This window comes from Pongo pygmaeus, chromosome 3 (genome assembly GCF_028885625.2).
Source record: "Pongo pygmaeus isolate AG05252 chromosome 3, NHGRI_mPonPyg2-v2.0_pri, whole genome shotgun sequence".
NCBI lineage: Eukaryota > Metazoa > Chordata > Mammalia > Primates > Hominidae > Pongo > Pongo pygmaeus.
This window is the reverse complement of record NC_072376.2, coordinates 172,159,300-172,187,089: the sequence shown is the minus strand read 5'-3', so window position 1 is coordinate 172,187,089 and position 27,790 is coordinate 172,159,300. Positions and strand designations below refer to the sequence as shown.

The window sequence follows — 27,790 nt, the reverse complement described above, 5'->3', positions numbered from 1 at the left end:
CTAAATATACAAAAATTAGCCAGGCATGGAGGCAGGCGCCTGTAATCCCAGCGACTTGGGAGACTGAGGCAGGAGAATTGCTTGCAGTGAGCTGAGATCGCACCACTGCACTCCAGCCTGGGCAACAAGAGCAAAACTTTGTCTCAAAAAAAAAAAAAAACTTTAATATACATTAATGCAGAGGTCCCCAATCCTTCTGGCACCAGGGACCAGTTTCATGGAAGACAACCTTTTTCCACAGGGTTGGGCAGGGGGGTTCAGGATGATTCAAGCACATTACATTTATTGTGCACTTTATTTCTGTATTACATTGTAATATATAACGAAATAATTATACAACTCACCATAATGTACAATCAGCAGGAGCCCTGAGCTTCTTTTCCTGCAACTAGGGGATGATGGGAAAGTCACAGATCATCAAGCATTAGATTCTCATGAGGAGTACACAACCTAGATCTCTTGCATATGCGGCTCACAATAGGGTTTGTGCTCCTATGAGAATCTAATGCTGCTGTTAATCTGACAGGAGGTGGAGCTCAGGCAGTAACGCCAGCATTGGGGAGTGGCTGTAAACACAGATGAAGCTTCGGTCTCTCACCTACCACTCACTTCCTGCTGTATGGCCTGGTTCCTAACAGGCCATGGACTGCTACCAGTCTGTGGCCCAAGGGTTGGGTACTCCTGCATTAATGTATTGAATCTTCACAATTATAGGAGATTGGTAATATTACAATACCCACCCATGGTGAAAATTTCATCAATCCTTGAAAAAAAAAACAGAATATAGCAAAACAAAGCTGTATTTGTTTATTCTGAAACTATGACCTTCCTATTTTTATGAAAGTAAAATATCCTTTCTTAAATGAGGCTTGTGGATAGCAAGTTTATGTTATATTAAACATGCTTACCTGGTATAATAAATAGGTGATGACAAATGTCAATGCCCAGTGTTGTGAAATTTTAAGCCTGTGAAATCGAAAAGCCTGAGACTAAGGTGAAGTAACCTGCCCAAGGCCACAAAGCAGTTTGTTTGACAACAGAGACCAAGATTACAACCACTGGGTTATATGAAGGAAATACACTGAACTCAAAACAAGTATTCTATGAATACAATTAAAATTAAAGATATGAATTTATAACTACAAAAAAAAAAAACCCCAACCATCGCAGAATATATAAAGTAGGAACAAGGACTTTTAAAATGAAATGATTTTAGCATGTTGCCTCCCACAGAGTTTTCTCTAACTATGGGATGTAGATTTAAACCACACCAGAGAAAACAGAATCAAGATAGGAATTCTCACCCATTCCAACTTAAGTCTCAGATGACGATTAGGTTAGGAGGTCCACATATGGGAATAAAGAACTTTTGGGGCTCTAAGCACACTGATTCTAAATGAAGATTGTGGTATCCCAAATCCAAGCAACAGACACACAGAAAATGTTTGCCCTAAAGCTTGCTCTTCAATTTCTCACACCTACACAAAAACAGGATGGGGATCAGATATGAATGAAGATTAGAAACATTGAAATGCTATCAAATTCCTCCTTATTTCAACTCTTGGCATTTTATGATACTATGTTTCAAGTTTTTTTAAACTCACGAGTTTTTAAAACTCATTTCTAGTCATTCAGAAATGTATAAATTTGATGAAGCCGTTTATCAATACAATAACTAAAAGATACAACTTAGATAAATATTTTTGTTATTTTTAAGTTCCAGGATACATGTGCAGAATGTGCAGGCTTGTTATAGGTAACAGTGTGCCATGGTGGTTTGCTGCACCCATCAAACCATCACCTAGTTATTAAGCCCAGCATGCATTAGCTGTTTTTCCTGATGCTCTCCCTCCCCCAACACTGACAGGCCCCAGTGTCCATGTGTTCTCATTGTTCAGCTTCCCAATTGTAAGTGAGAACATGCAGTGTTTGGTTTTCTGTTCTTGTGTTAGTTTACTGAGGATAATGGCTTCCAGCTCCATCCATGTCCCTGCAAAGGACATGATCTCACAGCCTGCAGAGTATTCCATGGTGTACATGTACCACATTTTCTTTATCCGGTCTATCAGCAATTGACATCTGGATTGATTCCATGTCTTTGCTATTGTGAATACTGCTGCAATGAACATATGCTTCCACGTATCTTTATAACAGAATTATTTATATTCCTTTGGGTATATACCCAGTAATGGGATTGCTGGGTCAAATGATATTTCTGGTTCTAGGTCTTTGAGGAATCACCACACCATCTTCCACAAAATACTTCCACAAATGCATTCCTATTTCTCCACAGCCTCACCAGCATCTGTCGTTTCCTGACTTTTTAATAACTGCCATCTGACTGGCATGAGATGGTATCTCACTGTGGTTTTGATTTGCATTTCTCTAATCATCAGTGATGTTGGGCTTTTCTTCCATGTTTGTTGGCTGCAATGAATGTCTTCTTTTGAGAATTGTCTGTTCATGTCCTTTGCCCACTTTTTGAAGGGATTGTTTTTTTCTTCTAAATTTGTTTAAGTTTCTTGTAGATTGTGGATATTAGGTCTTTGTCAGACGGCTAGATTGCAAAAATTTTCTCCATTCTATAGGTTGTCTGCTCACTCTGAATGATAGTTTCTTTTGCTGTGCAGAGGCTCTTCAGTTTAATTAGATCCCATTTGTCAATTGTTGCTTTTGCTGCAATTGCTTTTGACGTTTTCATCATAAAATCTTTGCCCGTGCCTATGTCCTGAATGGTATTGCCTAGATTTTCTTCTAGGGTTTTTATAGTTGTGGGTTTTACATTTAAGTCTTTAATCCATCTTGAGTTGAGTTAATTTTTGTATAAGGTGTAAGGAAGGGGTCCAGTTTCAATTTTCTGCATATGGCTAGCCAGTTTTCCCAGCACCATTTATTAAATAGGGAATCCTCTTCCCATTGCTTGTTTTTGTGTCAGGTTTGTCAAAGATCACATGGTTGTAGATGTGTGGTCTTATTTCTGAGATCACTATTCTGCTCCATTGGTCTATGTGTCTGTTTTTGTACCAGTACCATGCTGTTTTGGTTACTGTAGCCTTGTAGTATAGTTTGAAGTCAGGTAGCAGAGAAATACTTTTAACAATTTGACCAAATATTCCCTAATAAATTTGACTGTCTTTAAAAGGAAATGGAGTTTGTAAGAATGCATGAAGTAGCTTAGAGGAAAAAAAATCAGAAACTTATTACTTTGCAGAATTCAAATAGTTTGTATATGAATACATGGATGAATGTCAAATAGGTTTAGTCCACACCTGTATGTTTACACATTTTTCATTTTATTTTATACAATTAGTTACTTCAAAACCTGGCCTGCTCTTTTCTTTGTCATTTGTGCCCTCATATGCAACTTATTATTTAAAATATCAAATACCAGCAAAAGTTTCTTAAAATACAGAAAACAAGTGATTTATGTCTTTATTATTGAAAATAGTAAATATCTTCCTGCTTACACTATATTTAAAATTATCTAAAATGTTAGGTCTCATGTTTTTTAATCCAATCTTCTAACGCCAAGTTCAGTTATGAAAAAAATACATAATATTAAAAACAGCATTCATTCTCCAGTACTTACCACCAAAAAATCAAAAAAGAAAAGATAGTTGGCTAATCCATGGGATTGGGGAGTGGGGGCTGACTTTATAACCTAAATGTAAAGGCATAGATACGAGGGGGAAAATGTGTAGAGATTGTTTGCCTTAATTTGATTTTAAAAATTCCTTTTTATTTTCTTTTTATATCCTACTAAAGTCCTTTTAAGCTATCTAGATGAAAGTATTCAATGCACTCAGCTTAGATAACACTATTATCCATAGCTATAACAGTGCCTCTGACTAGACTTTTTAAACACACCCTTGCCATTCATTCCCTTCCCTCCCCCCCTTCCACCCCCTCATTCCTACCAAAAGTAACAATTTAAAGAATTTTTAAGGTCACAGGAAAGAAAAAAGTGGGGAAGAGAGAATCTACAATTTAAATTTCATTGGGATTGACTTCCTTAAGCTATTACCACAATTTTTCTATTTTGCTTAACATAAATGGAATATTCTATTTCCTACAATTTTTCTTATAACAAATACTGTAATTTACTTCAATTCAGAATCACGAAACATTAAACACTGATAAAATACACTCCATCTTGGGACTATCAACAAAATTCAGGTAGGAATAAAGGTGAATAAATTGTTAAAATTCTGGCCAAGCAAGGTGGCTCACACCTATAATCCCAGCACTTTGGGAGGCCGAGAGGGGAAGATCACTTGAGCCCAGGAGTTCAAGACCACCCTGGGCTAAATAGCAAGACACAGATGTAAAAAAATGCAAAAATTAGGGCCGGACGCAGTGGCTCACGCCTGTAATCCCAGCACTTTGGGAGGCTGCAGTGGGCGGATCCACGAGGTCAGGAGTTCGAGACCAGCCTGACCAACATGGTGAAACCCTGTCTCTACTAAAAATACAAAAATTAGCTGGGCATGGTGGTGTGCACCTGTAATCCCAGCTACTTAGGAGGCTGAGGCAGGAGAATCACTTGAACCCAGCAGGCGGAGGTTGCTGGGAATGGCTGAGATCGCACCACTGCATTCTCCAACTCAAAAAAAAAAAAAAGAAAAAGAAAAAAATTAGCCAGGTATGAGGGTGCATGCCTGCGGTCCCAGCTACTCAGGAGCCTAAGGTGCAAGGATCCTTGAACCCAGGACAAGGCTGCAGTGAGCCATGATCATGTCACTGCACTCCAGCCTGGGTGACACAGTGAGATCCTGTTTCAAAAATAAAATAAAATAAAATAAAAGTTACTATTTTATCTCTTCTCATCCATTTATTTTTTAGCTATTATGTGTGTGTGCTTTCAAGTTTCTCCAACTAATAAATATACTGCCTCAATCATTTTACTAGTGGTTCAATACATACAAAATATTCACTTAAAAGGTACTAGGCTCTTCATTAAGAGTAAATTATTAAACAGGAAAAAAAGATACTTTTTTTTTTTTTTTTTTGAGACGGAGTCTCATCCATCACCCAGGCTAGAGGGCAATCGTGCAATCTCGGCTCACTGCAACCTCCACCTCCTGGGTTCAAGTGATTCTCTTGCCTCAGCCTCCCAAGTAGCTGGAATTACAAGCATGCGCCACCACTCCCGGCTAATATTTTGTATATTTAGTAGAGAAGGGGTTTCGCCATGTTGGCCAGGCTCATCTCGAATTCCTGACTTCAGGTGATCCACCCGCCTGTCTTCCAAAGCACAGGGATTACAGGAGTGAGCCACCATGCCCAGCCTAAAAGATTTCTTAAAAAGTAAGAATTTGGTATCCCCTTTTCAGGTTCACAAAAAAAACTTCAAAAGCTATGCTTCCTTTTTTTAACTTTGAATTTTTAAATAATTTAGAGTAAAAAAGGTTATTTAAAAAACAAGTCAAAGACCCCCTGTTTACCCAGCTTCCCATAATTTAGCATCTACAATAATTGTGGTAAAGTTATCTAAATATTCAAATTTCATCAGTCATCCTAATAATGTTTTTTTGTTGTTGTTCTTGTCCAGGATCAATTCCAGAATCCTACATTGCATTTGATTATCATATGTCCATAGTTTCTTCCAATGTGTGGCAGTTCTTGGGCATTTCTTCATCTTCCACACCCTCAATACTTTCAGGGAATACTGGCCAGTTTGTAAAATGTCCTTAAATTTGAGTCTATCTGATATTTGCTCCACTTAGGTTGATTTTTAATTAAGAATACCAGAGATGTCTCTTTCTCAATACATTATATCAGAAGACACATGATGTTGACATGTCTTATTACTAATGATATTAACTTTGATGATCTGGTTAATTTGATATCACCAGTTTTCTTCACTATTAAGTATTGATTTTTTTCCTTTATAGTTAATTAATTTTGTGGGGGAGATATTTTGAGACTATGCAAATATCCTGATGATATTGATCTATGATGATATTTTTCATCATACCTTCACCCACTAATTTTGGCATCCATTGATGATTCCTGCCCGTAACAATTGCTACTATGGTGTTTGCCTGCTGGCGATTTTGTATTTCCATCATTCCTTCATTTTCTAATTAGAATTCTATAACAAAGAGGTGTCTCTTCTCCTGCTTTTATTTATTTATTCAACTACTTACTTATATCAGTATGGGCTCATGGATATTTTCTTCCCTAGGGGTTATAATCCGTTACTGTCATGATTTGCTTCTCAAATTGTCCCATATTTGGCCATTGGGACTCCCTTTTGTATATACAGTCATTAGACTTCCTTCTGATTTTATTTTTTAAATTTCAGTTGGAGAATATGAAGGCTAAGGCTAACCTTACTACTTCCATTACGACAAAAAAAATTATGAAAAGGAAATACATATATCAAAATCTCCCAAATGTGGTATGCTATCACAACTCTTGCTCATCCAAGACCTTATGCTCTTTGCTCTGTATTTATATACATTATCACAGAACTTTCTCTTCATTGTCATTATTAAACCCATCTCACCTTTCACCACCAACCCCCCAATCCTCAGACATTATTGGTATTTTAGAAGCACAAGGCCAAACTATTCACTAACAACAACAGAAATTCATTTTAACCAAAAGGTAATAAGCCTTAATGATGCTACGCAGGGGAAGGGGAGTCAGTCTCCAAAGGCCATATACTGTACGATTCCAATTAATAACATTTTTGAAATGACAAATTTATAGAAATGGAACTGATTAGTGATCCCCAGAGGTGGGGTTGGGGAGTGACTGTGGCTATAAAAGTCCAACAAGAACCATTTGTGGTGCTGGAATTGCTTTGTTTCTTGATTGCACTGATGTCAATATCCTGATTGTGATATTACACTACATTTTTATAAGCTATTACTAATGGGAGAAACCGGGTAAAGGGTACACAGGATCTCTCCATTATTTCCTACAATTGTATGTGAATCTACATTTATCTCAAGCTAAAAAGTTTAAGAAAGATAATGATTCCACTGAAGACTGGTCATTAAAAAATAAAATACATTTTAAAAGATAATGAGTCTTAACTCTAGAATGAATTTTCAGGAAAAATCAGATAATCACCATAGTACCATAAACCTCTCAGATCCACTGATTGTTGGCTTCTAAGAAAGTTACTATCAGACCTCCCCAGAATAACCTAATGATTAATTCTTGTTCAGTGTTCTCTACCTTTCTTCTTAGTTTTTATGTTGGGTGAAAACAAATACCATGAGCTAGAGAAGAACAGAAAGGTGCCAAGGGGCAGATATTACACTGTGTCGGTTTGTCAACTAAACTGCAAATGGCAGCAAAATATACATTTTTATTCACTTATTTTAATTCCAAAGCTCCACAGTCCATTATTTTCAACCTGTGGAAGGCAAGCAATGAGAAACAACAGCCAGAGGAAGACAAGTTTAGTTCCAATGACAAAACAAAGTTCCTCTTCAAGTCACTGACACTAACTCTCCCAAAACACTTCTTACGCATAATGGATATGAAAGCACAGAAGTGGAGCCAGGACAACTTAAAATCCAAGGACCAAGCTGTTCCCTCTACAAAAACCAATAACCCCACCACCACCGCACCAAGGGTAAATTCTTTCACAGACTGGAGGAAAAAAGGAAACAGCTGAATATAGCAAGAAACACGCACTTCTTAAAATTCAGTAGGTAGTAGTGATTTTGCATGTGAAAACAAGGGTGTTTTTTTTTTTTCCTGAAAAGATAAAAATTCTAAAAGTCAAAATAATGTGGCAATAAATTTATTTTTCTTCCTACAATAACTGACATAACTTCAACAGTTTTAACTATATAAATACATAAATATATACATATATATATTCTAGCTCTGATAAAGCTACAAAAGATCAATTATATGTACTACAAATTGCTTCTCCTAATTTACCAATATCAATTAATTTATCTAAACAAAAAATGGTATAGAGGAGTAAAAAACTGTTCTCAAAGACTCAGTGCCATCATTACATTGTGTCATCACAAGTCAATTTTGAGTTTTTATATAAATAAGTTCATTTTTGCCTGCTTAAATTCAGAAGTTCTCCAACTCTTCCAAATGATGAAATGCTTGGAAATCACATTATTATTACAGATTAAGAAATATATTTAGTACAACTATATGATGGTGTTTTGGGTTTTGTTTTTTTGAGACGGGGTTTCGCTCTTGTTACCCAGGCTGGAGTGCAATGGCACAATCTCGGGTCACTGCAACCTCTGCCTCCTGGGTTCAAGTGATTCTCCTGTCTCAGTCTCCCCGAGCAGCTGGGAATACAGGCACCCGGCTAATTTTCTGTATTTTTACTAGAGATGGGGTTTCATTATGTTGGCCAGACTGATGCTGAACTCCTGACCTCAAGTGATCCACTTGCCTCAGTCTCCTAAAGTGCTAGGATTAGAGGCATGAGCCACAGCACCTGGCCTAGTTGAACTATATGATTAACCAGATATTTCAAACTAGATTCCTAGAACGTACATGTAGTAGAAGATATTAATGTTTAAGGGAAAAAATAGTGTGAGAAATGTTAAAAATCAAGAAAACTATATTAAACAACTTGGATTTTTTCCTATGAGCTATGAAATATCCATGATCATCTTGTGCCATAATTAGGCTGCACTGGTATGATTCAAGCACAGTTTTAATATAATGAGATATAAAATGTACACACATTCAGCCAGCCTGTCCAGCAGATTCTATTCCTGCAATATTTCTAATCCATCACCATTGCGTAATTCAGCCTCCCAACCATCTCAAGCCAGGAAAATGAACATCAGTCTTTAACAGAACTCTTGGTCTCCTCACTACCCTCACAAACCATGAGCTTCTAAATGCCAGTAATCATTCCTTATCCCCTCCTCAGTCCCCTGGTTCCCAGCACACTGAACAAAGAGCTACACACGTTGTCTTACCAGGTGTGCTACTCATATGACAGTAGGTCAATCTGGAATACCACTTCATGTCCACTAGTTCACTGGTAGGTGAATTCTTACTCCCCTACAACTCAATACATATTCATCTAGGAAGTCCATATCCTCTTCAGTGCTGTCATAGGACAGCTGTTACAGCACTAATGAATTACAACCTACTTATAACAAGAGATCAGTGAGTTACTTGAGGGACACACATTTCATCTTTGAATTCCCAAGGCCTGTTAAATAATAGAAATTGTATAAAATATGCTATAAAGAGGACTAACATTAGGCACTACACTAAATAATGTACTTTCACTTAATCCACAAAACCTCAGAAAGCTATTATCCATTTTACCGACAAGGAAATTGTTACCAAAAATGGAGTGAAGAGAAGGAATACCCCATAAAATATGGATTATCAAGGACCAACGATTTTCAGTGGTTTCCATATCTCCTAAGTCCAAATCAAATTTACCTTTTTTTAAAATAGAAATGGGGCCTTGCTGTGATGCCCAGGCTGGTCTCGAACACCTGGGCTTCAAGAGATCCTCCCACCTCAGTCTCCCAAAGTGCTGGGATTACAGGTATGTGTCACCACTCCTGGCCAAAGTTACTTCCATATAAAATTTACAAAGAAGGAATAATTTTTTTCTCATTAAGTTTTCATATGAATCAAGCAAAATCAGAGTTTTTATTTCTAGAAGGTTATCATATCATTATTTCGGATAGTCCATTTATATCTGAGGCGCATCCCATTACAATTTTATGTAACTTGAATTTCGAATTATCACCAATGGACCAGGTGCAGTGGTTCACACCTGTAATCCCAGCACTTTGGGAGGCTGAAGCAGGAGGATCACTTCTGCCCAGAACTTCATGACCAGTCTAGGCAACAAAGCGAGACCCTCATCTCTACAAAAAATTTTTTAAATTAGCCAGGCACGGTGACATAAGCCTGTAGACCCAGTTACTCGAGGCTGAGGCAGGAGGATCATTTGAGCCTGGGAGATAGAGGCTGCAGTGAGCCTGGGCAATGAAGCAAGACCCTATTCCAAATATATATATCTCACTCTCTTACCAAATGTTGTCTATCTCCATACCATCCTGAGAGCACCCCATCTCATCAAATATCACCAAAGAAAGACCTTATTGCGATTCTTTAAATCATCCAAAATCTACCCAAATAAGTTTTTTTCAGGTCCAAAGTAAAATTTAAATGAAAAAATGCAGTGAATTTTCTTATGACGCAAACAATATTTTCTTTCAAAACTGAGCTTTAGAATAACACTGCATCCTTCCTTTCTTAAAAACAGTGAGATTAAATGATAGTGATAAGAAGTTATAACTAGTTTTGTTTTTATTTTACGTTACTTCTTGAGAGAAAAACCAAGGTGGTTATCTCCTTAAAAAAAAAAAAAAGAAAGTTCTGTGAAATTCCAGCATTTGGGAATGACTGCGACTGCATTAAACCAGTATCTGCATACAGCATTGCAGTTGGAGAGATTTTCATTTTGAACCTCAGCCAAGATACGCAAAGCTAATTATGGAACTGTTAATTACTAAATGTTTAAAGGGTTATTTGAAGACGACTAAGGTTCTATCAATATTGCAAGGAATGTTAATATTTTTATCATAAATTTAAGTCCTCATTTGTTCAAAGTCACATACCAATAGAGTTTGAAGTTAATATTTCAGTTATAAACGTATTTCTGTACCAAGAAATTCAAATGTCATTGTTATGAAATCTAACTGCTTGTGGCCAATCATTTCTTTATGAGACATGCTTTTTAAATGGCATACAGATAGTTTAGTTGTATTCTATGAACAAAAACTATTTGAGAAACAAGTATTACTAGAGCCCCAAAATGGGCTAAAATATAACGAGTATAAGCTGACAAATATGAGTCTGCTTATAAGCAATGGTAAAAAGAAACTCAAATGGAAAATTTAACTATAACAGACACAATTCTTCCATTAGATTTGAAAGTTAAATATTTGTCAGAGATACTCTTTCATGCCGTTTCTCATAATTTACAGTTCTCTGAGCTAAAGTTATTTTTTTAGCCCTCTCATTATGACTCAAGATGAATTCTACCGAGTGACTTCGCAATGAATTAAGTCCTGTATTCTTTATAACACATCAATGAGTTAGTACCTATATCAAAAGTTGTAATAGCCAAAAAAAAAGTAATATTATTAACTAGGAAGACATGGGGTGGGGGTTATTTTACACCTAACATTTTTAAAAGTAACTTTTACAACTAGCTAAAAATGCATTACATTAGGTCTTTAAAGAGAGGAAACAATTTTGCAATAGATGTTTCACCTGAAAAACCGAAAATGGTATGCATTTAAACACTCTACAGAAGCAATTTCAAAGGGCCTGAACTCAACAAGTTAATAAAATGGTTTAGAAAAATCATTTTATTGTATAAGCCTTGGGGGATAAAAGCTGTTTGTAATTTATTTACATCTTTTACTTCACCAAATTGCCTTGGTGACCAAGCTTCTCATTTAAGTGATTAAAGACATAAACCCAAATGGTTAAATAAAGCAATTACTTAAGAGTCCTGTTTTCCAACAGAGGTGCACTGAAAAATATCAGTAGAATGTTTTCAGGGCTCATTATTTTCAAGGAAGTTTGTTATTTAGAATACAATGCCCCATTGACTAGAACTCAGCCAGGTTTCCAGACACACAATATGGGACACACATTGAATTAGAGTTTTTTCCTTCTCTCAGAATATCAGGTGAAACAGTGATAGTCTCTTGAAACTGAATATGTACAACCTGGCTAAAACTTAGATGATAATTTTTTTGGTATTTCTCCTTACTATTCCCCCTCTCTAAAGATATAACTGAAATCTGTTTCCATTGTCCAGGTGGACATGAAAAGCTCCCAATTTATGAAAGTTCCTGGTACTCTTCCCATCCCCAGATTCTCTTCTAGCCAACTTCTTAGGTTACACTGATGACATCAGGATTACTTCTAGGCAGTTGATTGACCTAAATACAAAACTACGTTTTCACGGAGCTTGGGAAATGAATGAGGCCAGCAAGACTTTAAAAAACAAATAGAAATGAACAGCTGGAAAAAAAATTACATATGTTCCCCAATTCTTTTCCTTTTGCCTATAACGAGAATCACGCAAACTCCTTTATCGAGTCTATCCTCAGAAACAGAAGGAAGCAAAACAGCAAAACTTTCCTAATTCCTGTCCTTCTGTTCATGATATCAAGCTTATTTAACAAGGTTGCTTTTCTAATATTATAAAATTCAAACTCACAAACATAAGACAAGGCTGTATGGAAAATCTTCCAGCGTTCCATTAACAAAGCATTCTTAACATAAAAAGTACCTTCTACAAAAACTTTTTTTTTTTATAACTTTTGAGTAAATTTCAAATTTTTAGATTACTCCTGGCCAGTCAGGTAAAGATGGAAAACATTCACATTTCGAACAACTTTCTCTTGAAAACAAATAAACGTGGGGTTTTGTAGTAATAACCAAACGAACATCAAAGTTAACAGGGCTGACACTTAGGAATGTTTGAAATGTTTGGTAGGTTTCCTTATGTTTACTTTTTCTATGAAGGTTTGGTAGGGCAAATGTGCTGCTTTCTGACTGTCAATAAAGCTTTCATGTCGTGGGGTTAGTAGTAGCTGGCCCAGGCCAAGTTCTGTGTTGGGTCAATTTTTACTCTATTCTACACAACTGGCAGGGGAACAGGAAAGTTTAACAGTTCATTTATTTGGCACAGTCGGCCCACAGTCACAGTGGAGGTTTTGTCTCTTCTAGTCTTGTTTGGTGACCCGCCCCCCAACCTGATAGTAGGTTTTAGTCATTGTTATTCTTCTAACTAATCAACCAAATGCACCACTTCCCCCCTCTCTAATTTCCACCAAAGGCCTCTGACATTTTCTGACCAGCCTTGCTAGGTTCTAATATTCTCAGCATGCGTAATTTCACTTGGCACTTAAAACAATATTCTTGAAAGGAAATGAAATATCTCACTGAAATCTGCTTTTCCTTCACACTGAGACAGGGAATGTGCATTTTCAGATGCAGAAGACCGATCCAACTGACCATTTTAAAACAAGTAGATGAGAAAGGCACAGGAGAGGCAGCGTGTGCAACACCAAGAGAAGAACAAGATCAAAGCAGGACATTCGTTGTTGGGATAAAAATAGTCTTTTAGAATGGGAACTTTCTGGAGACACTGAGATAAATTTTCTTGTAAAATTACAGCCATCTTCCACACGTTTGATAAATATGTGCAATCTATCCATGATCTCCCAGATGTGACAGCTCCATCAAGGAAAATGAAAAATCAAAAACGGTACCAGGTGCCATTCTTGGGGCTTGTCCAAAGGCAGCCAGGGGAAGAGTCTATTTTATTATGTTCTCCCCACAGTAAATAATAATCAACATCAGAGAAGGAGAGCATTTGGATTTGAACAGATGGCATCCAACACCTAACAAGCGAAGCAACACTTTCAAGCATTAGATCCTAAATGTCTGATGGTCCCAAGGATCAGGAGGGCTTATTTGTCTTAAGAGGGTTGGCAGGCAGGATCTCCTGTAGTCACCATCCCAACGCTTAGGAATATGCGTCATTATCCAGTCAGCAACTAAAGGCGGAGAAAATTAAGCTACTACATTTTTATAAAATTTCCCCCTCTCCAGTAAAACTTGAGACAACGAAATCCAACCCTATCAGCCGCTACAAGTAAGAGAAGAGTAAGCCTGCAGGTAAACAAATGTATAAAGGTTAACAAACTTATCTAATTTTGACAAGGTTGTGCAACACCAAAAGAATCCGCAGGGTGCCCTTCCCGAGGGTGTATTTGAACATGCCTGCTCTGCAGCTCTGTCTGCAATTTAAACTAAAAGCACTAACCTAGCTATTCAACTTTTTTTCCCTTCAATTGAAAGCAGTATCCTTTAAAAAACAAAAGCAAAACAGTAAACACACAAACACCTCAATGTTTTACTAGAAGGTCAGCATGGATTTGTCTTTAGCACAACCGTACAGGTTTCCTCCTATACCTTTCAAACACCACTGAACTCCAAGGGTCACCTGCAAGGGGAGGAACGGATCTGGAGTCACAGGCAGGAAGAGTCCCTGGCCGAGGGGAGATGAGACCCCATCCCCTGAAATTCAGAGGCCACCGAGGGCGGCTGGGGAGAGGGAAAGCTAGAGAATTCACACACACACACACACACACACACACACACACACACACACACACTCTCTCTCTCTCTCTCTCTCTCTCTGTCTCTCGGCTGGGCAACATAGTGGGAAAGGTCAGTCATGGGGAGGGGAGAGTTAAGGAGCAGAATGTCAAGGAGAGGGAAAAATAAAACCAGGATAGGCGGAGTAAAAGACTCGGAGGTGGGATGCCTTTGGAAGTTGGGGGTCCTGATGCAAGAAGTGGGGTGCTCGGGGCGAGCTGTGTCAGTAAGGAGGTGGGGGGACAGGGCAAGACGCAGCCTGCGAGGCAGAAATCCGGCCAAGTGCAGGCGGCCGCCGCGTTCTCACCTGGGGGGTCCTTTCGGGGGGATTCTTCATCACCGCCTGGCGGAAGCTGTTATCTACGTAGGACGCCATCTCCCCCCTGGGGGCCGGGCCGGGGCCGCTCCGCACCCTGGCCGGCCTCCTCCCGGCCCAGCGCCGCTGCTGCCTCCGCCCTGCGCGCTGCGCCCGCCCGCCCGCGACTAATCAGCCAAACCGCGGCGGCGGCAGCGCGGGGCCCGCGGGGGGGCGGCTCGGCTGGGCCCGGCGGCCGGGAGCGCGGTACGGGCGCGAGGGGCTGGACGCAGCCGGGAGGGTCCGGGCGCCCCTAGGCTGCCGTGCGATGCGGCCCGCAGGCGGAACTCCCCTTCCTCCTCCTCCTCCTCCTCTTCCTCGCCGCTCCGCCGGCTTCCTCCGGCCCTGGCTCGACACGCCTCCCCGGCTCCACTCGGGGGACAGTGGCGGCTCCTCCTGGCCCCAGCGGGCCCGAGTTATTTTTAGGGAGGTACGAGTGGCACTGGGGAGGGCTGTGGGCAGGCGAAGCCTCCTCCCCCACGGCGCTGAGGGTCGCCCCCTCCTCTCAGGGGCTTGCGCCGCCGCCCAGGGGTCTCCGAGAATCACTTGGATCTTCCGCGTCCCCAGTCCTCGGGCGCTCGGGCGCCTCGGCCGCCGGTCGGGAGGACGGACCGGGTGGGTCTGGCTCAGGTCCGGGCGCTGCGAAGCCCGATCGCCTCGGCCGCCGTTCCTGGTCTCTGTCTACTGGGCTCGGCCGTCCCTCCCGACTGCTGCTGCATCCCCTCGGGCCGCCCAGCCGCCGCCGCCGCCGCCTCTGCTGCTCGGGCCGCCGCTGTGGGCTCCGCCGCCGCCGCCTCCCCCCATCAGCGCGCCCGGAGCGGAGCTGCCCCGGCGCCGGCGCCGCAGCGGCCAGAGCACCCGGCCCGGGCTGCAGCCCTCCGGCCCAGTCGCTCTCGGCAACTTTGTTCCTCGTCTGCGCGGGGCGGAGGAGGGGGAAGAGGGGGCCGCGGACAGCCTGGGTTCGGACTCCCGGCGGCGGGCGTCCGAGGGCCGAAAACCGAGCGCGGCGCACAGCCCCTCGGAGAGAGTGTTTGGGAAGCAGCGATTCCCCTCCTCTTCCTCCGCCTCTTCCTCCTCCTGCGCCTTCTCCGGCCGCCGGAGCCGCTCCTCAGGGAGGAAGCGGCCTCCGGGGCTTGTTGCTTTGTGCTGCAACCATGGTGAGGAATGAGTGACAGCGCGGGGGCGAGTCGGCGGCCGCCGCATCATCGGGGGGGGCGGGGCAGCTCCGTCGCGCCGGGTCCCGCCTCCCCGCTCCCCGCCCGCCAGCCGGCCGCGCCCTCGCGTCTGAGAGGCACCTTCGGCGGCGCCCAGGTGAGCTGCGCTCTGGCCGCAAGGGGGTCGCGGAGCCCTCCGCCGGGCTGGCGGGTCCCGCGCGCGGCCTGGACCCGAAGAGGGGCACAAGTCCTGGTGCCCCGGCGAGAAGCGCAGGGCTTTCCTCATGCAGTGTCCCCCACTGTCTCACGCCCCGCCCCCTCCCCACACCCGACGCGCCCTACTAGGAGACCCAGCCGCGTCGGGTCGCCGCTCCCCGCCCGCTCCTGGCGCCACGCCGACGCCCAGGAGCTGAAAGCTAACCCTGGGCAAAAGACCGGCCCACCAGCCCGTGCTGTACTGGGCATTCTTTTTGAGCCCAAGAGTTGGGTCCGAGTTGCTTCTGTGGCGATAAATCCTCTTAGGATTTATTTTGCTTATTTGTAATTTGCTGCATCCTCCCCTTCTTTCCAAGCCCACTCTGGCACCTCAGACAGTAAAATGACCACGAAATTAGGCAGAGAGGTTTCAACACCAGACCCACTACCACCCCTAGACCAACAAACACTCCAGATTTAAAGTTGATCACTCCTTAGCGACTGACCAGGATGGCAAGTTCTGTGACATAATCAGAAACATTTATTGGTAGATCTGGCTTTGCCTTGGACAGAACAAGCCTCCTCCTCTAGATGCTCACATTTCCAAACCGGACTCACAAGGTACAGAAACAATACTTCGTCCTTCAAGATGTCACCGCTACTGCTGATTCCCTCAGCTCCCCCGCACTCCTTGCCCTGGCCACGTAGAGGTGTGTTAAGGTCAGCCCAAGCATCGGGGACCACTCTGCTGTTCTGGTCCCAGGGATTTATTTTTGTTTGCCCCCACCCCCCACAAGTTCATATTTTGATATCTATAGAGACAATGAGTTTTATGTATGAGCTACTGCATTGAACTTTTATCAAATTTTCAAACATGCTTTTCAACATCTAGTTTAAACACTTGGAATAGATTGTCAGCTAACATTTTGGGGTTCCTTAAGTCACCTGTGTGTACTAAACAGCTTGTGTGACTTCCTAGCGAAGGGACTATCCCTGCCCAACCTTGTGAAAGGGAATCTGAGTTACAAATTGTATCTGTAGACCTTTTTATATTACTCTTGCTGGAACAACTTCTCTATATTTCTCTTTCACCTCTTAGTTGAGCCCCAACATCAAATTCTCTGACATAGGCCACTACCTTGAAAGCAAAGGAACATGAATAAGTGCCAATACAGCTGTGAAAAAAGGAGAGAGGCAGATAAAAGAATTCAAACCCAATGAAGTGAAAAAATATAACTGACATCTCCACCTGGTGTCTAATAGACATCTCAGAATTCACATGTGCAAACCAGGCTCCAGATCTCCTGTCTCAGACACCCACAGCCTTCCCCATCCTCTGTTAATCACATCTACACCATTCTCATTGCCTGGGTGAAAACCTTGACTTCCTTGGCTTCCTTTCTTTCTGTTATACCTCAAAAGTGTGAGTAAAAATCATCAGCTCAGCCTCCAAAATACCATATCTGAACTCTAACCTCTGTCTACCACTTCTACTGCCATGACCCTGGAGCAATCCAGCATCATGTTTGGCCAGCACTTTGTCATAACCACCCACCTGGTCCCCCTCTTTCTAACCTTGATTGCCATACAGTTCATTTCCAACACAGCAGCCAAAGTGTGAATTCTTTTTCACTCCTTCTCAAATCATTCCTCTGCTTAGCTCCCCATACCACTCAAGGTAAAAGCCAAAGTCTTACCATGGCCTGAATGTCCTATGGACCTTTATCTCTCTGACCTCTTGTACTATTCTGTTCCCAAGCACATTAGCCTCCATGTTGTTTCTGAAACAGTAAGCAAATTCCAGTCTCATGGCCCTTCCATCTGCTGTTCCCTCTACTGCCTGGATTATCTCTCCCCCTCTCCCCACCCCACTTGCACCGACAAAAACAAAAAACAAAAAGAAAAATGCACACACACAACAACAAAAATATAGAATGTTGTTCCTCATTGTCATCATATCTTCATTTGAATGTCACCTTCCCTGTAAATCCATACGCTCTGGTTATCTTTGTCGCTTTACTTACCACCTAACATACTATATATTGTGCAGGTGCTCGCCCACTTAGGATGGGGTTACATCCTAAGAAGCCATTGTAAGTCGCAAATATTGTAAGTCAGAAATACACTTAATACCCTGATAAACCCATTATAAAGTGGAAAAATCGAAAGTCAATTTATTGACCATCATAAATTGAGAATCATCTATACTTATTTATTTTATTTATTGTTTTATCCCTCCACTGTAATGTAAGCTTCTAAGTCAGGGATGTTTGTCCCTTTTATTTACTATATCCTCAACACAAGGCAGGCAGCCAACAAATATGTATTAAATGGATACATGAAATAGTTCATGTTACCTTGTATTTGTATGAGATTGTTACATACATTATCTCACTTGTGTCTCTGGTTGGGGGGAGAAGACTGGGAGAGGAAACTTAACCTCTCTGAGCCTGCTTTCTGTTTTATAAAAAGAGAGTACAAATTGAATAGTCCGGCCAGGCAAAGTGGCTTACACCTGTAATCCCAGCACTTCGGGAGGCTGAACCAGGAGGATAGCTTGAGGCCAGGAGTTCAAGACCAGCCTGGTCAACATAGCAAGACCCCCAGCTGCACAAAAACTTAAAAAAAAACAGTAGCTGGGCATGGTGGGGTGCACTTGCAGCCCTAGCTACTCAGGAGGCTGAGGTGGGAGGTTATCTTGAGCCCAGGAGTTCAAGGTTGCAGTGAGCTATGACCACACCATGGCACTCCAGCCTGGGTAACAGAGCAAGACCCCGTCACAAAAAAAGAAAAAGTTGCATACCCTGAAGATTTGTGAAGATCCAAGATAATACATGCAAAGTGCCTTGCATAGTGGTTTAACAGTATATACTTAATAAATGGTAGTTATATTTAAGATTATTCTCATTGTTGCAACCCTCTGAGGCTAGTGGGACAGTGTTATCAACTTATTTACAGATGAAGAACTGACACTAAAATAGGCTACATGACTTGTCCTAGTTCCCAGCCTGCCTTTAACTTTAGAAAGTTCTGGAGCCAGCTAACAAATGGGGACCCATATACTCTATCATAAATACTAAAAGCTACAAATTAACTAGGGGAGTACTGAGTACTGCTGCAGAGAGTACTGGTATCTGGTCTGCAACTGGAATCCCCTTTTCTTTCCATCTCAGCTTCATCCTATCCCATGGAAAGGCTCACACATAAGAGGACAACCCAGCTGGTGCGGCGGCTCACGCCTGTAATTCCAGTACTTTGGGAGGCCGAGGTGGGTGGATTGCGAAGTCAGGAGTTCCAGACCATCCTGGCCAATATGATGAAACCCCGCCTCTACTAAAAATACAACAATTAGCCTGGTGTGGTGGCGTGCTCCTGTAGTCCCAGTTACTCAGGAGGCTGATGAAGGAGAATTGCTTTTACCCGGGAGGTGGAGGTTGCTTGCAGTTAGCTGAGATCAAGCCACTGCACTCCAGCCTGGGTGACAGAGTGAGACTCCATCACAAAAAAAAAAAAAGGACAAGGACAACGCAGCCTACACATCTAAGTGATATCACACCCCTCAAAAAAGCCACCGCTTGGTGATTCCTTGGGCCAGGGACCAGTCTTGGAAGATGAGGTCTGGAAGTGGCAGGGCAGTCAGGACCAGGGTTCCAGGTGCTCAGAGAGTATGGAACTCCTTGCCCCATGGGGAGGGGGGATGCTAGAGGGGACCTTCTGTATCAGACAGGAATGCCTCTCTGCCAGATCTCACAGCAAGAGTTATGAATTCCAGTTGCAAACCCAAGTCTTTTTTCTCTGTGTGCTCTACTGTGACACTGAATTACATCAGTCACCTCAGGTAAGACATAATAGTATGTCTTATCCACCAACAAAACGACTAACTCACTGTCAACTTCTAAGCTATCATTTAACTTCAATTAAAGCTAATTTTCACACTATGTATAACCTACTTATCTACATATGTCAATAATGCGTATCACCATTCAGCATCTAGGACATCAGATACTTGGCATGCGTTGCTGTTTTATTAACATTTGAGCACCAGTAATGTGCTAGGCACAACCTCGAAGACAGAATTAGACAAAGATCTGCCACTCTGCCAATTAGTCTAAACCAAACTGTGTCAACAAACCATAATCAAAGTAAGCCATCTATTATGCTGCCTCATAAAGGCAAGTGTAAAAATGAGAGTTTCTTTGTTCTGTTTCTACTACCATCATATTATCTAGAAAATAACTGGGGGATGGGAAGAGAGATAGAGCACTGGGTTTTAAGTTCAGAAATACTTTTCAAGTTCTGGCCTTAATACCATTCTACTTGTAACTTAAAAAGCTTTGATCTTTCCAACTGTAAAATCTAATACATCCCTAAATATATCGTGTGGGTTAGGCATTTAGGGTCATCTTTAAAAGTGAATTAAAATATTTGTTTTCAATTCCCGTGAGTCCAGCTATACCCAAGATTAGGGAGATTTTACATACATAGTAATTTTGTTTTAAAAACACGTCAAGCCCTTACTGCTCCATCAATAAATATTTATTGTGTGCTTTACTGTGTGCCAGGTACTGATCTCCATGCCTGGAATACCAATAATGAATAAAACAAATATGGCTCCTTCCCTGGCCTCCTGGGAGCTTGTTCCATGTGCCAAGCATTGGTTTAATTTACTCACCTCTCCTACAAGGAGGGTAAGGATAATAGAAAGAATCCAGGAAACTGCCCTCCTCTGCTAAGAGCTTCCTGTCCTTACTGCTTTCTCCAGTTGTTACAACCCTCTCAAGGCAAGATTTCCAGCTGAGAGAAGTTGGATTCTGTTAAAGACATTCCTCACACCACTCCCCTTTCCCTAGAAATTTTTTTTAAAGCGTTGGTTTGCAATTACTTTTACCCTTGTAGTCAAGTCAGTAAGAATCTCAGGAGGCTGGAAGGGTGTCGTTTACACATTGTGTCATTCTCAGTGAGCACACTCCACTAGGAAATATTTTGTTCACCTACAAGTAGCATTCCAGAGAGTCCCTGATGGGGAGTACAATTACAGACATTCAGGGAGAGATACAGTGAGTTCATAGGATGGATCTCATGATGAAATGTATCAGAAGCACAGGTAGAGTATCAGACTATTCATTTTGATTGTACAGGAATCGTAACATTCAGAGTTGAGGATGCTGCCACAGAACTACACTAACATAGAGGTCAGGTAGATGTTTAGATATTTTGGAACTGATTCAGCAAAAGGAAACCATCTCCCCCTGATTTATCAATATTATTACCTAGGTTCTGTCTGGACATAATATTAAATAAAAATAAATCAAAAATATACACACTAACAAAACTGTTCTATTCAGTTACACTATTGTATCCCTCACACTGACATAACTACTTTCTTTCATTGATTTGTTCGCACTTGAAATATAGGGCCAGTGGCAGAGAACAACCTTTGTATTTCCCTTATTGTGAGAAAGCTGATGCTGACATTTCTAAAAGGAAATGCATTGTTAAACTTCTAATCCACCATCAATTCCTTCTATTGTTATGTAGTATTTGGCATTTATTTTTATAAATTGACCCATGGGATGATGGTCCAAAATCATTTGGCGAGCTTTAAGGGGAGTAAAGGAGTTTAGGTAAGAGATACAGATTAAGGTTTTTGTTTTTTTTAAGCCTAAAAGCAGGTAAAATTAAGAACTTTATTTTAAACTCTAACAATATAAATGCACTACATAATCCAAGAGTATTTAATGCATAGATTTTTTTAGAGCTTACACTAGATATCATGAATGCTCAAGTTAATAAATCAAAAAGAAAAAAACCTCCCATTTCCAACATGCAAAGTTAACCCATTGAGATAATTCTGTCATAATAGAGCGTTGTACAAGATGGTATCTAGGTTTTTCCCATTCTGTTGAGGTGATTATACACAACTGAAATTACATCCACAAGCAAACCGGTATGCAGTGCAGAATCTGTAAAAGTGTTCCAAAAAAGTAAAACAGCTACACTGAGTGCCAACTCTGTTCTCCAGGTGGTATTCAAGGGTAAATGTAAGTGTGCTATAGTACCGCTGTCGACCATAGCAGTGTCAAAATCAGACAAGGTCATTTGAGAAAACAAAACAAAACAAAACAGTACTCTTGGCCAGCTGTGATTTTTTAAATGCCAATACTAATAATCATTCTGAAGTTATGATTATTTAATATTTGTTAAATCCAAGACTAGTGCTAGGCACCATATGTACATAAACAAAGACAAAGTGCTTATGTGTTGAGCTTACAAATCTAAATTAGGCAAAGGAAGTGAAGGGCAAACAAGGGCATGGGAAACACACACTGAGGACCTGTTTAGAAAATGAGGCTTTTTTTAATTGTTATTTTATTATTATTATTATTGTTATTTTTTGAGATGGAGTCTCGCTCTGTCGCCAGGCTGGAGTGCAGTGGCGCGATCTCGGCTCACTGCAACCTCTGGCTCCCGGGTTCAAGTGATTTTCCTGCCTCAGCCTCCTGAGTACCTGGGACTACAGGCGCACACCACCACGCCCAACTAACTTTTGTATTTTTAGTAGAGACGGGGCTTCACCATGTTGGCCAGGATGGTCTCGATCTCTTGACTTCATGATCCACCAGCCTCAGCCTCCCAAAGTACTAGGATTACAGGCATGAGCCACCGCGCCCAGCCAGATTGTTATTTTTGTTTTAGCTATCAGAAAGTCCATTATCTTGCAAAAAAAAAAAAAAAAATTAAGGAGGAAAATCAAAGGAGAAAAGCATATTGTCTTTTTGGGAGTTTAAAGAGTTAGGCTTAAATATGAAATGGTGACATGTATCAAGTTAGAGACCTGAAGGAAGAAAGCACAGGTAAATGGCAAAAAGAGAAACTGTCAGCATTGGAAGGAATACAATACAGGGACTAAGTGAAGATAATGTATGAGACATGGCTCAGAAGACAGAACTGCCCAAGCCCTTGAGAGGCATATCACTGTTGGTCCTGGCCATCTTCTGTGTTTTTCTTTTTTTCTTTTTTTGAGACAGAGTCTCGCTCTGTCGCCCAGGCTGGAGTGCAGTGGCGCTTTCTCGGCTCACTGCAAGCTCCGCCTCCCCAGTTCACACCGTTCTCCTGCCTCAGCCTCCCGAGTAGCTGGGACTACCAGGCACCCGCCACCACGCCCAGCTATTTTTTGTATTTTTAGTAGAGACGGGGTTTCACTGTGTTAGCCAGGATGGTCTCATCTCCTGATGTCGAGATCCGCCCGCCTCCGCCTCCCAAAGTGCTGGGATTACAGGCATGAGCCACCACGCCCAGCCTGTGTTTTACTTATCACATAACATAAATAGTACCAGTGATAAGTTCTGGTATGGCATTTAAAACAGAGTTCAGTTTCACCTTATGCTTATCTCACCTAAAAGGAATGAGTCTGTGTCATCATAGCCTTTCTGTAAGAATCCAGTGATAGTTAAACCAAGTCACAAACCAATAAAAGCCCATAAGACTCCACCCCAGCCTGGCCAGGTGCCTCATAGATGGGTCTATTGACACAAAAGAAATAGCATAGAAGTGATTGAAGTAACAGAATTTTATCATATTGCTACAGGGAGGGAAATGCGATCTGCATTATCAATGGAGTCAATAAATGCAGCTTTGTAAGGTTATAATAGAATATATGATGTAAGTGATAATAATGGAAAAACCTTAGGACCGATATAAGATAGCCCTGAATTTGAAAGGTTATTGTGATATACATTAGCTCTGTGCCCTTGAGTAAAGAATTTAACTTCTCTGAGCCTAAATTTCCACTCTTGTAAAATGTGATTAGAAATATCTTCCTTGCAGTCAGGTGGGTGGCTCACGCCTGTGATCCCAGCACTTTGGGAGGCCAAGGCAGCCAGATCACTTCAACTCAAGGGTTTGAGACCAGCCTGGCCAACATGGCGAAACCTCATCTCTAGAAAAAAAATGCAAAAATTAGCTGGGCGTGGTGGCACACACCTGTACTCCCAGCTGAGGTGGGAGAATCACGTGAACCTGGAGGCAGACGTTGCAGTGAGCCCACATTATGCCACTGCCCTTCAGCCTGGGTGACAGACATACTGTGTCTCAACAAAAAAAAAGAAATATTTTCCTTGCTAGATTGATATGACAATGATTCAAAGCAGGATTAATAAAAAAAAAAATCATGGCTGGTCATGGTGGCTCACGCCTGTAGTCCCAGCACTTTGGGAGGCCGAGGTGGGTGGATCACCTGAGTTCAAGAGTTCAAGACCAGACTGGCCAACATGGTGAAACCCCGTCTCTACTAAAAGTATAATAATTAGCTGGGCGTGGTAGCGGGCGCCTGTAATCCCAGCTACTCAGGAGGCTGAGGCAGGAGAATCACTTGAACCCGGGAGGCAGAGGTTGCAGTGAGCCAAGATTGCGCCACTGCACTCCAGCCTCGGAGGCAAGATCGAAACTCAGTCTCAAAAAAATAAAATAAATAAAAAATAAAAAGTCTTTTTCCTCTCACCCTTCTCCCAAAAAGAAATTGCATTAGTTCTAGACTATTTGTATGGCCCTTCCAGTTTCTATGAAAGAACTTAGGCTAAAAATTTATCAACTTGTCTAACTTTACAGAATTTTGAATTTAGAAAACTAAAATAAGCTTAAATTGATTTGTTGTAAACAACCCAGAGCCTCAAATATAAATAATTTCCGTTAACTTCTCTGAGCCTAAATTTCCACCCTTGTAAAATGTGGTTAGAAATATCTTCCTTGTGGTCAGGTGGGTGGCTCACGCCTGTAATCCCAGCACTTTGGGAGGCGAAGGCAGCCAGGTCAGTGATTCCTAGATGCAGGTGATCAGCATCTTTGCAATGCTAAGAGTACTGGCACAGGTAGACAGAGCTGGCAGTCCCCAGAAATCCTCTAGTATCCCACAAGACAAAACAGGAGCTGTGTTGCAGACATGTCAAACTGGGGCTCTGGAGGCATCTCTGCCTTTATTGAATAAATGAAAATTAGAATTTACTCTTACAAATATTTAATCTGTTACCAGGTTTATGTCCATTTTATAAAGCATGAGATAGTTGTCATCTATTAATTTGTGTTATTGTCCCATTTTTAAAATTATTTATTTCAAATATTAATATGTACAAATGTAAATATAGCACTCAAAAGGCTAACTCTAAGAAGTGTATAATAAAGTCGAATTAGAGAGATCCAATTTAATTATATTCAAAAGTAATAGTCACGATGCTGCTTGTAACATTTGCAATTCCCAGGTTTTCAAAAGATTTTAAAATCAAATCAATCTGTGCCATACCCTGGCCCACCACAGGACAAAGAATGATGCTTCAGAAGCTTCTCATTACTCTGTGCAACGTTAGCTATAGCATTACAGTCTGATAAACCAAGAGGAATCTGTGCAAAATGACCTGAGGCATTTCTTCTACCAATTTATCTTTTTATTTTATTTTATTTAAACTTCTGGGATACACATGAAGGACGTGCAGGTTTGTTACATAGGTAAACGTGTGCCATGATAGTTTGCTACACCTATCAACCCATCACCTAGGTGTTAAGCCCCGCATACATTAGCTATTTATCCTGATGCTCTCCTTTCCCTCCTGTTCCCTGCCAGACCCTGGTATGTGTTGTTCCCCTCCCTGTGTCCATGTGTTCTCATTGTTCAGCTCCCACTTATGAGTGAGAATATGTGGCGTTTGGTTTTCTGTTCCTGTATTAGTTTGCTGAGGATAATGGCTTCCAGCTCCATCCATGTCCCTGCAAAGGACATGATCTCATTCCTTTTTATGGCTCCATAGTATTCCATGGCATATGTTTACCACGTTTTCTTTATCCAGTCTATCATTGATGGGAATTTGAGTTGATTCCGTGTCTTTGCTATTGTGAATAGTGCTGGAGTGAACATATGCGTGCATGTGTCTTTATAATAGAATTCTTTATATTTCTTTAGGTATATACCCAATAATGGGATTGCTGGGTCAAATGCTATTTCTGGTTCTAGATCTTTGAGGAATCACCACAACATCTTCCACAATGATTGAACTAATTAACATTCCCGCCAACAGAGTAAAAGCATTCCTATTTCTCCACAGCCTTGCCTGCATCTGTTGTTTCTTGACTTTTTAATCATCACCATTCTGATTGGTGTAGCTAGTATCTCATTGTGGTTTTGATTTACATTTCTCTAATCATCAGTGATGTCGAGCTTTTTTAAAATATGTTTGTTGGCCGCATAAATGTCTTCTTTTGAGAAGTGTTGTTCACCTGTTCTTTGCCCAGTTTTTGATTTTTTTTTTCTTGTACATTTGTTTAAGTTCCTTGTAGATTCTGGATATTAGACCTTTGTCAGATGGATAGATTGCAAAATCTGTTTTCTCCCATTCTGTAGGTTGTCTGCTCACTCTGATGATAGTCTCTTGCTGTGCAGAAGCTCTTTACTTTAATTAGATTCCATTTGTGAATTGTTGCTTTTGTTGCAATTGCTTTTGGGGTTTTAGTCATGAAGTCTTTGCACATGCCTATGTCCTGAATGGTATTGCCTAGGTTTTCTTCTAGGGTTTTTATGGTTTTAGGTTTTACACTTAAGTCTTTAATCCATCGTGAGTTAATTTTTGTATAAGGTGTAAGGAAGGGTTGCAGTTTCAATTTTTTGCATATGGCTAGCCAGTTTCCCAGCACCATTTATTAAATAGGGAATCCTCTCCCGGTTGCTTGTTTTTGTCAGGTTTGTTGAAGATCACATGGTTGTAGATGTGTGGTCTTATTTCTGAGATCTCTATCCTGTTCCATTAGTCTATGTGTCTGTTTTTGTACCAGTACCATGCTGTTTTGGTTACTGTAGCCCTGTAGTATAGTTTGAAGTCAGGTAGCATGATGCCCCCAGCTTTGTTCTTTTTGCTTAGGATTGTTTTGGCTGTATGGGCTCTTTCTTGGTCCCATATGAATTTTAAAGTTTTTTCTAATTCTGTGAAGAATGTCAGTGTCTACTGATTTATCTTGGTGGTCATTTTTAAAATACTTGCAAGACACATTTTAAGTAGTCTAACACAACTTCCATCAAGAACTATGGAAACTTGTGAAGACAAAGCCACCTAAGAATTTCTGGGAGGAATGGTAGCAGGAGCCTTGGCACTGAGTCTCAGACCGATTGGCTTTTTCCTGACAATATACTACAAGAGATCTTGAAGGAGTACAGGCACTTTTGCCTGATTAGAGAATTTATACTTTCTGTTACTATCTCAGAAGCACAATTAGCTGTGGGCCTCTATCCTGGTACCTGCCAATATTAGAGAGTGGTCCCCTTTCTGAGCAAGACATTCCTTTGGCTTTTCTTGTAAACACAGTGAGAATGAAATTGGAGAAATAATAACTTTAGTAAAGAGTTTCAATTCTCCCCTTTTCTCCATCAAAGTGCCAAACAATGTCCAGACCATAGAGCTGTCATTGTCCAGTTTCTGTCCTTTCCCTAAAGTGAGATTATTTTGAAGAACTCTGGTCTCATGCAGAGCTGGAGACAGACTAAACCATGGAGATAAAATCTGTGAGCAAAGCTAGGCAATCATTGGGGAAGAGGAGGGATAGGGAGGAAAAATATGAATTCTGAGTCCATGGTAATACCTAATTACGTTTCTCATACTTCATTTGGGAGATGTTTGAAACACATATCAAAAATAGCAAGCAGGGGGTGTAGGAGATAGAGAGGTTGGTTAATGGGTATAAACATACAGTTAGGGACAGGCATGGTGGCTCATGCCTGTAATCCCAACAGTTTGGGAGGCTGAGGCAAGTGAATGGCTTGAATGCAGGAGTCTGAGACCAGCCTGGCCAACATGGTGAAACCCCATCTCTATCAAAAAATATAAAAATTAACCAAATTTTTGTATTTAATTAACATAACTTAATTAATTTATGTATTTAATTA

The 27,790-nt window shown here is 41.2% G+C and overlaps 1 protein-coding gene across 9 annotated transcripts in view; it reads right to left on the bottom strand.

The window, feature by feature from the left end:
- Positions 1–14,603, bottom strand: part of RAPGEF2 (Rap guanine nucleotide exchange factor 2) — a 259,251-nt gene extending 244,648 nt beyond the window's left edge. For all 9 annotated transcript variants that reach the window (XM_054484381.2, XM_054484385.2, XM_054484386.2 and 6 more), the window contains exon 1: positions 14,474–14,603. In XM_054484381.2, the coding sequence (XP_054340356.1) occupies positions 14,474–14,542 (69 nt within the window). In that variant the 5' untranslated portion in view covers positions 14,543–14,603. The remainder of the gene's footprint in view (positions 1–14,473) is intronic.
- Between the last annotated feature and the right edge of the window lie 13,187 nt (positions 14,604–27,790).